Source organism: Nicotiana sylvestris, chromosome 1, assembly GCF_000393655.2.
Source record: "Nicotiana sylvestris chromosome 1, ASM39365v2, whole genome shotgun sequence".
Lineage (NCBI taxonomy): Eukaryota > Viridiplantae > Streptophyta > Magnoliopsida > Solanales > Solanaceae > Nicotiana > Nicotiana sylvestris.
In genome coordinates, this window is record NC_091057.1 from 91,538,339 (window position 1) to 91,548,897 (window position 10,559).

Sequence of the window (10,559 nt, forward strand, 5' to 3'; positions counted from 1 at the left end):
ACAGAAGAAAAAAGAGCTCAAACTTCCCAAATGACAAATGAATTTTGATGGTTGAAGGCAACAAATGTACATAGGAGGCAATGAATATTTGGAGACATAGCAAACTTGTCTATGTGGAAAATCTTCGATTTAAGTTGAGTTCCCCAGTTCAAAGAAGCAATGAAGCTAACTTCTATACATTTGGATACTGAATCACTAGCTACATCAACTCTCTCTTAATTTCTTAGAGCCTCTGCTGAGTTAATGCTACAGCAGTCAGAAAGATGAGACAATCAACTAGGTATTGTGTTAATGACCATATTCATGTTTCCAGGAAATATCTAAATCTAAGGGCATCAGTAGTTGAAACCATCGCTGATTACTTACCTCCAAGAATGGAGGAGTCAACATGATCAAGCAAAAATCTATATAACTTCTTTCTTAATCCTTCTACCCTCTCATCTACTCGGCTTCCTAACTTAACCATGTCGTCCAACCACTGATTGACCCTTTTCAGCTGACCAAGAAGACCTGCAATTTCAGAATTCCCTTCCACGGTATTCAGCCCAAATCCCTTGTTCAAAGAATCTTCCAAAAAGTTCAAGAACCAAGCACGAGACGAAGCAAGCAGCTTTTCGGCTAAAATTGCAGCCTCCTTCAGCCCACTCCCTTTGGACCATTGTTCTCTTTCAGTATTCGTTCTTCTCGTAGCTGGTAAACGCTGCTTCGAATGAGATACTGATCTTCTTCCACCGGAATCAGGACCAGATGGCCCATTGGTTTTAGGGCTTTGCTTGTTTTTAGGTGACTGGTTCTCTGCTTCACTATTCTTACGATTGTTCTCTAATATGACATAATGAGACTTCTCATTATCTAAATCCCCCTTCTTGCCTTCCTTTATGAACAAACAGAAATTGGAAAGCTCGGAATCAATTGCAGCTTGAATCCAAGAGGCAGCATTCTTATTTGTAAAATTATGGCAAACTTCTGGAAAGGGATTCTGCAGACAGAACTTGTCACTGCCTTTTGCTTCAGGAGTTCTTCTCATCACCAATGATTTTACAACAGCTGCCGCTTTCTGCATGTTTTCATGAAGGTTCAAATATTGCTCCACCAGTTGTCCAGCAGGTACTTTCTTCCATGATTCACATAGTTCTGCAAACATACTGTAAAGAGGTAGCTGGTAAGGAAAGTGTCTTACCTTTTATGTCTAAAGGACTGAACATAATTCAAAAAAAAAAAAAAAAAGCTATCACCGCAGTGGAGATTTTATATCAAAATATCAATTTTAAACAGTATTCAGATAATAACCAATCGTTGGCAACAACACCTGAAGAGTGTTTCCCTTAAAATCTGATGACTACTTTTGGGTAATTATTCATGTGCATAACACGAGCCAATGGGAAACTATTAAAGAAAGGTATACATTGACCCTAACACATAGTCTTGCATGGAACCCATCTATAACACAGTCTTGCATGGAACCCATCTATAAACTATGTACCTGTTGCAAGATAAGATTGTAGCATGAGCACTCGGGTGGAGCAAAATGTAGTGAATGAAAATGAAAGTATGTAATCAAGATTGGGCCACATAGCCATATAGTAGAGCTAAGCAAACAAGACATTTCGTGGAATTTATTTATGAATACACACCAATAAATGATGTATCTCATTTTCTGCTCAAAAGGTAGAGCTTACATTCCAGTAGTCTCAAGTCAAGTATCCATATAAATACATGTGAAGTAAGTAGAGACATCAAAAAGAAAAGATGAACCATTTACCTCATGCACTGGATTACACCTTCAGCAGCAGCAGTTTCTTCTAGTGCATGCATAGCAGACAGAAACACGACATTCCTATAACTTGTAACTTCCTGAAGAGATTATAATTCGCACTTTGATAAACGAGCAAAGCACTAACATAGACTAAAAAACTACAACTTTCATTCCTTATGTACCTTGCCAAGGTAGACTAAAAAACTACAACTTTCATTCTTTATGTACCTTGCCAAGATCACGCACCGTTGATGGAAGTGAACTCCATGAAATCCTAGAGTCAGACCAATTCTTAAAACTGAGTGCCACCTTAGTCAGATTGCACGGAAGAGTCTCATCTTGTAAAAGGTCTAAATCTTTTCTAGTGGGCTTGGTAACTGATCTTGGCGAGACAATAATATTCTTGTTTGTAAGTGGTGAAATACTTGCAGTTGAATGCCTTGGTGTTGAAACTTTGTCAAAAGAAGGCTTTTTCACATAAGGAAGCTGCAAAATATCAGACTCATCCAATTCAAACACAATCAACACAACATAGGCATGATATTTTTCTTTAAAGGACTTGGTCAATATAAAATAACCAACTAAAATTTCAGATTCTTCAGATAAAAACAGCACCAGTAACATGATTCTTGATAATTCACTATCCGCATTCTATAAGATACTATGAGAAGCCATACAGGAGCAAGCCATGTAACTACAGGATACAGTTCTTAGCATTTCTAAGGTGACGAAATAGCCAGGTAACTTGAGCTACAACATTGTGTTGCAACATCAGGATTTAGCATGAACAGATTGATCCAGTAACCAATCCATCCGTCCATCCACTATCAAACTGAAAGACCTCTACATTTTTAGGGTTTAAGTCTAATCCAGATACAAACTTAATTAATCTGATCTCTTTGAAGAACCAAACCAAGAACCAGACAAGCACAGTGAAATTAACCTAGTGCATTATTGTCTAACCATTTCTGCGCTAGGTTTAATAATTGAATCAGCGCATTGAACTAAAAAGAGGAAAAGAAAAAAGAAAAGGTCCCTCCTAACAAACGCAGCAGTAATAATAATAATAATGCAGTTGATAACAACATTAAAGCACAAAACTAACACCTAAAAAGTAAAACTTTACAACTTTCTCAAACCTAAAATAAATGAAGTCACATTCTGCCAAAAGTCCATCAAAAACCTACAAGTGGGGTAACTTACAGAATCCGAACCCGAGAAACCGCTTTTGGAGTTGGACCTAGGTGTAGCTCCAGCACCATTTTTCTCACCGGGGCTCCGGTCCCATCCTTTTCTCACTGAATCCAAACTCAATCTCCTCATCTCTAACCCCTCCATCTTCCCATTTCCAATGGACTGCCTTCTTGATTTTGTATCTCTATCCTCACTGACAACCACTCTGTTAACCTTGGTTTTAGCCTCGACCCGTTTCACTTCAGCATTCTTCTTCCCCCTTTTCGGGTCGGGTCGGTTGCGGGCAGTCAAAAAATCACTGGAGATCAAATCTTTAGGATCTCCAACACATGGACGCCTCTTGGGAACCGGCTTGATACCACGGAGAACTGGAACGGGAGAACCGGAGTCAAGCCGGGTCACGTGAATGAACTGACCGAGTTGGATCTTGTCACTCAGTATCAACTCAACATCATCTTCTGATACAGAAACATAAGCTGAATGCTGAGAATCTGATACCCTTAGATAAAATCCCCTGCTTTTCCATGGATCATCATCAAGTGATGGAACTATACTAATAACCTGAAACCCCCATTAAATAAAAGATCAAGAAATGTCCATAACAACGTGTTAGATATGTATAAATGAACCTAATAGTAAAATTTATTCTTTTGAAAGGAGCTTGCCTGAAGAAGAGCAGAGCGGTGTTCACCAGCAACTTTGGTTTGTTTATCATCGAGGTGTTGCAAGAGTTTAAGCAAAATACCAGGCGTTAGAGACGCCATTAATATTACAATGAGGAAGAAAGTTCAGAAACTGAAGCACAAGGAACAAAGAAAGAGTAACAAACATGGCAGTGTAAGAAGCAAAGGGGTAAACGGGGGGAAAACAAATGGAATTGCAGCTGCAAGATTTGAGAGTAGTATGGGGAAGAGTGAGTTTAGAGGGGGAATCTCAAAACGGTGACATTGGAGGGAGAGCTGAAGGACACGTGTCAAATGGGGATGTGGTCTTTAGCTGACAGAGAGTTGCAGAAATAAGAAGAGAGAGGAGAGGGGAATCAGGAATGGGCGCGGATATCAGAGAGTACATCCAGAAGCCCAGTAGTAAAAGACAAGATTCAACTAAAAAGGTCGTATGCTCCTACGTGACATTGCCAACTATTGTTTGTTTCAACTGCACGGTTTTGGATTCCCTAAATTATTAAATGTGATTATTTTTTGATCCTAAGTTTTTGGGATCAATTTTAGAAAAACTTTATAAACTGAGGAATTTCTTCATTTCAATTCACCACCTAGCATACTACGCTACGCTGAAGTCAGCAAAGCAAAACCTATATTAACTTGGCCGTAATGCGCATTGTTGTTCATTTTTTGGCGACAACTCGTATTTGTAAGTAGTCACCGCTGCTTATTAGCTAGGCCAAAATTTTCCACAATATTTTTTGTGGAAACTATTTTTCATTAAAAGGAAAAAAAACTACTTTTCCCACTTACGTTTTTCTCTGATTATTCATGAAATAGTTTCTAATTTTTAGTCGAGTTAGATAGTGAGACAAATTGGCCAGAAAATATTTTTTGGAAAATACCATAAGAAATGAAACCAAACTAAAGGACAAAGGGGTACTTCAATAAATGACACTCATGATACGATTTATCCAACAGACGGAGAAAAAATTTAACCATAGACCCTAGTCAAGATAGTGACTCTTCAATTGTGGTGACCTGACATCCTTTTACATTCATACCAGGAAGTTTTTGATAGCAAAAGATTTTTGTACTATTTTGAAATCTTTTTTTGCCTTCTTGATGGTCAGTTCGTAAGTTGTAGTTTAAAGAAACTGGCCCTAGTAGTTACTAAAAGTTGCATACACCTCCCATTTCTTTTTTCTTTTACCATTCTTGCGTTCTCTATTCATAGGCCTTTCCGGCCTCAAGGGCAAAGTGCATCAATAGCCACTTTTAAGTCCATTATTTAAAATATATTCATAATTTATAATGTATTTAAAGATTAGTTAATTCACTCAAATTTCAGGTAAGTATCCTAAATTTGGAAATTCAAAACTTAGTGTCTTGAATTTTTGAGCTGCTAATTTGAAATTCGGGACTATAAGTATCCTGAATTTTTAAACTACTAATTTAAAATTCAGGACATAAGATTCGAATTTTCGGACAAAATTTTCAAACTTTCTGACACGATGTCCTGAAGTTTGAGCTTTGAGGTACTCTAGGACGTCATGTCCTGAAATTTGAGCAAAATTGAGTAATCTTTAAATAAATTATAAATTATGGATATATTTTAAACATCATGCTTAAAAATAGCTACCTGGTGTCATTTCCAGCAAACATGAAGGAAAAGAAATCAAAAACATTTAGCTAGCATTTGAACATAGATTTGGTTGAAACTCAAAAAAGAATTTTTGAACTTATGTTAAAAAATACTTTTTAGAAGTTGAAATTGTGTTTGAACATGCATTATACTTGAAAAACTGTGAAGTTTTGTTAGTGGAAGGGCCAATTTTTGGAACTTGAAAAAATTTCTTCAAATGTTTTTCAAAAGTTTGGCTAATTTCCTCGAACAAACAATGTTTTTAAATTTTTTTATTTAAAAGGTAGCCAAAATTTACATCCAGACAGAGCTTAATTATCGGAAAAAGGCTAGCAATAGTTAAATATATTGATGATTCCCATGTGCTTAAAAAAGTCCGTCCATATCTCTTAACCCTATACGATTCTATGATCTATATCATATAATTTCCTTTTAATTTCTAAACTACAATTTTACCATCTTCTTGAAAAGTTTAATCTTTTCTTCGATGCCATTAGAAAACAAATTGTTTAGAAAGAACGAAGGTTCATATCAATTAGCTATTCATCATAGTTTATAAATTGATTTCATGGTAGTAATACATGTATTATAAGCAGAGGTGGATCTAGGATCTAAATTTTATTGATTCAACTTAAGCATGTTTAACGGGCCAGGTTAACCCGTTTCTGAATCGGCCCAGACCGGTTTGTAACTCGGACCGACCCGGTAATTAAGAAGTCGGGTGGGCTAGGTTAGGGGGTTGGTCCGTTTAAAAAAAATCGGTTAAGCGGGATGGTCAAACCCGATCAATGAAAAATACTGTTGAACCGGTTAATTGGCCCGGACCGGTTCAACGGCTATTTTCTGAAATTGTTTTTTTAGATGTCATATGATTGTTGCCCAACGGATTGATTGCAATAATAGTCCTTTTTTGGGCAATATTTTTTAAAAAATAACATTTTTAGCAATTACTAATTTAGCCCTTTGAAAAACTAAACGCAATGTTTAAGAACACTTTGAGGTGGTAGAAGAAAATGAAGAAGTTCACAAACTAAAGTGCAAGAACTGTAGTCTAGTCTTAAATCTTCATCTAAAGTGGGTGGGCACATGCTGTTTAAGGAGGCATATGAAGAGTTGTCTTGAACGTCCTTCAGAAATTCGTATTTAAGTTGATTTGAGACCATTTGTGTTATTTAAAATTATTAGACGTATTTATGCTTAATGTCTTAGTTTGTTAGATTAATTTGAAGTATTATTATGCAATGAAAATTTAGTTTTACTCCTTTTTCCTTAATTTTGTGGTTGTTAAATGTAAACTTTAATTTGTAAGTTTGAAATAAAAAAAAGAACTTGCAAATTATAAGTGCAACTTTTTTCCATCTTCATTGTATTCTATTATCTTAAATTCTTAACAAAATATTTAAAATTTCAAATATAAAGATTTTAAACCCTTTGCATCTTTTTTTTCAAACACTCTTTTTATAAGATTGTTTTTATGTTTTATATTTTTACTCTATATTAATATAAATTACGATAGTTATACAAAATACAAAAAAAAAAAAAATAACACTAACCCGGCTCGATCCCTTGGACTCGTAACCCTTTAGGGTTCATTTTTTTACCCGGATAGGCCCGGATCTATTAAGCCCGATTTTGAATAACCCGTAACCGACCCGCATTGAAAACCGGTCGGTCACCTTTTTTTCAACTCGTCCCGGCCCAGCCCACCCGTTAAACATTCATAGTTCAACCTTTAAGATTTTTAGCATTGAACCATTATATTTTAAGTTATGGATTCATATCTATTATTTATTATAATTTTAACATATTTTTGCACATAAATTTATACTCCACAATGAAAGTACCGGATTTAACTAAAGGGTTGGATCCGCCCCTGTAATTATAAGAACATTTCATTCTAAATGGGCACTGCCCTCTCTTGAGCCTTTAGTATTTGCTTTTCATTCTCATGCTCTTCTTTTTCTCGAAAAAACAGCTTACAAGAACAATATTTATATAATCGTGTCACTTATAAAATATTTATAGGTAATTTAACCATAAGCATTAATTAATAATTTAATAAATTGTTAGCTATCTTATATCAAAAGTAAACTGTATTAACAGGGTAAAAATTTCTTGACACCAATAGCGAATATAATTTAGACCGTCAAGTAAAAGTAGATGTGAGTTGGATTACCGATAATCTGGTCAATTTTTTTTCTCTATCTGGCTATTCCATTCTTTATTTTTGATACAACAACCCAAAAAAAAGTATGATCTTACAAAGTGGAGTCTGAGAAGGATAGTGTGTGTACAACTTTACTCCTACCTTGTGAAGATATATCTTCGGTATAGGGAAAGCATAGTAACATCACCATTCTATATTTTTGATAGTTTATGTCGAAAATTAGTAATAACTAGTTTTGTTCAAAATAAAATATTGATTGGGTTTCACTCTTTTAGCCCTTTTAGCACAATCTGACAGTCCATCTTCGTCCATTGTTACTCGTATCTCATTCAAATAATAACCTAACTTTAGACAAGTTGAGCATATTATATAAGCTTAGGCTAATATTGCACATCTTGCATCAAGAGAAATAAAACAGGATTTTTAGGGTAACAATAAGTATTTAGAAATAATTTACCAGAGTGATTATGTGCATAGGCGAAAGAGATCGAGTATAACATAAATTATAAGCAAATTTGCTACCAAGCAAAACATTAATCTTTATACATCTATGCATTGCTAGGAATGACATATATCTTAAATGGTGTCACGATCCGGATTTCACACATTCGAGAGTCGTGATGACGCCTACTAGTGAAAGCTAGGCAAGCCAACCATTTGAATTATTTACCTTATTTCCGTTTTAGTCCTTTTACAATTGATAATCAACAATTGATAAACAGTGAAAATCTAATAAGCGGAAGACTGATATGTAATAATTTAAGAAAGATGCTAATACCAATCCATACAATAACTACCCAAGACTGGTGTCACAATTTCACAGACTGTCTAGGAATACTACAAATAAAAGTCTGAAAGATTTATTACAACACTATCTCTGAAATATATAAAAGAAACAGATTAAAAGGATAGGAGAAGACGCCAAGGCCTGCGGACGTCTGCAGGACTACCTCAGAATCTCCGACTGGACTGAAGGCAGCCACCCAAGCTAAGGTCCGAATGTTGTTGCTCCGGGATCTGCACACAGTGCAGAGTGTAGTATCAGCACAACCGACCTCATGTGCTGGTAAGTGCCTAGCTTAACCTCGGCGAAGTAGTGACGAGGCTAGGACCAGACTACTGAACAAACATGTGCAGTTAAAGCATATATACCTAGCGAGTAATAATAAAGGAAACTAGCAGTTAAAGATGGGAAGGGGACATGCAGTGGGGATATCATTTACAAACAGTAACTCAGGAAAAAAACATAAAGAACAATTTAAAATTCGCAACAGAAAGAATAACGAAACAGTAACGGATCAATATCCAATTTTATCGTTTACTGTTGCGGCGCGCAACCCGATCCAAATCATAAAAAAATACTATTGCGGCATACAACCCGATCCATATCATATATCACTGTTGCGGCGTGCAACCAGATCCAAATATAATATTGTTGCGGCGTCCAACCCGATCCAAATATAATATTGTTGCGGCGTGCAACCCGATCCAAATATAATATTGTTGCGCCGTGCAACCCGATCCAAATATAATATTGTTGCGGCGTGCAACCCGATCCAAATATAATATTATTGCGGGGTACAACCCGATCCAAATATAATATTGTTGCAGTGTGCACACCGATCCAAATATAATATTGTTGTGGCATGCAACCTGATCCAAATATAATATTGTTGCGGCGTGCAATCCAATCCAAATATAATATTATTGCGGCGTGGAACCCGATCCAAATATACAATTCAACACCAATCACAAAAGAGTCCCAACAAGGGAACAACAATATCCCGGCAAGGGAATCGACAGTATAAGTAAATACGTCCCGACAAGAGAATCAACTATAACCCAACTCGTCAACATTTAACTTCACAAAAGAAACCTCAACTAGCACCAATACTCAACCATAAGCAATATCCACGAGAATAATCATAATTCTTGCCCAACACAGAAAATCAACAACTTAGGCATTTGTAGTATCTATTAAGAACACAACGACTTCAATTTAAGACTCATGTGCATGCTTGACAACGACGTATAGATACTCGTTACCATGACTATACGTCATACTCAACAAATAGCACATAGCAAACAGGACTCGACTCCTAATCCCTCAAGCTAAGGTTAGACCAAACACTTACCTCAATGCCACGAACACAATTCAAGCCTCAACTATCGCTTTACCTCTTCATTCCACCACCAATTCACTCGTATCTAGCCAAAAGTTACTTAATTGTATCAATAAATGCTAAATGAATCAATTTCAATGCATGAAAATAGGTTTTCTAAAGTTTTTTCCAAAAAGTCAAAAATCGCCCACGGGCCCACATGGTCAAAACCCGAGGTTCGAACCAAAATCCGATTACCCATTCCCCCACGAACCCAAATATATAATTTGTTTTGAAATCGGACCTCAAATTGAGGTCCAAATCCCCAAAATTTGAAAACCTAGGTTCTACCCAAAACACCCAATTTCTCCCATGAAAATTATTGATTTTGAGTTAAAATCAAGTAAAAAGATATTAAAAATTGAAGAAAACGAGTTAGAAATGACTTACAATCGATTTGGAAGAAACGTTATCTTAGAAAAATCGCCCAAGAGTGTTTTGGTTTTGAAAGGGTTTAAAAACTAAAAGACTTTCGGCTAAGTTATGAATTTGCAAGTCGTAGATATCACAATTGCGATGACGTTCGCAAATGTGAACTCGCAATTGCGAAGTATGCCCAACTATGCCATCTTCGCAAATGCGAACAATCGTTCGCAAATACGATACCTACTAAGGTCGCAATTGCGAAATAAGCTTCGCAATTGCGAAGGTTCCCTTCCCATCCAGTCTTCGCAAATGCGATGGGTTTATCGCAATTGCGAAGCCTACAGGTCTGAAAAATACCAGCAGTTTTTCTAAGTTAAATTTCACTCCGCGGCCTATCCAAAACTCACCTGATCCCTCGTGGCTCCAAACCAAACATGTACACCAACCTAAAAACATCATACGAACTTCCTCGTGCAATCAAATCCTCAAAATAACATCAATAACCATGATTTTACCACCAAAATCAAAGGAAATCTCATGAACTTTCAAAGTTCCAAATTTTTACAACTAAAGTTCTGAATCACGTCATTTCAAGTTTGTTTCTTAC

General features: G+C 36.2%; 1 protein-coding gene across 2 annotated transcripts; it reads right to left on the reverse strand.

Annotated features, from left to right (window-relative positions):
• Positions 1-85: 85 nt before the first annotated feature.
• Positions 86-4,264, reverse strand: LOC104239699 (uncharacterized). Of its 2 annotated transcripts, none has more exons than XM_009794413.2 (5): positions 3,616-4,264; positions 2,960-3,511; positions 2,003-2,242; positions 1,763-1,854; positions 86-1,145 (listed from the first exon to the last, which is right to left on the reverse strand). In XM_009794413.2, the coding sequence occupies exons 1-5, from the start codon at positions 3,712-3,714 to the stop codon at positions 359-361; spliced, it is 1,770 nt and encodes a 589-aa protein (XP_009792715.1). In that variant the 5' UTR covers positions 3,715-4,264; the 3' UTR covers positions 86-358. The 2 variants fall into 2 exon arrangements, with proteins under 2 accessions (XP_009792715.1, XP_009792714.1); XM_009794412.2 differs by having other exon boundaries at positions 1,985-2,242; positions 3,616-4,261.
• Positions 4,265-10,559: the final 6,295 nt, after the last annotated feature.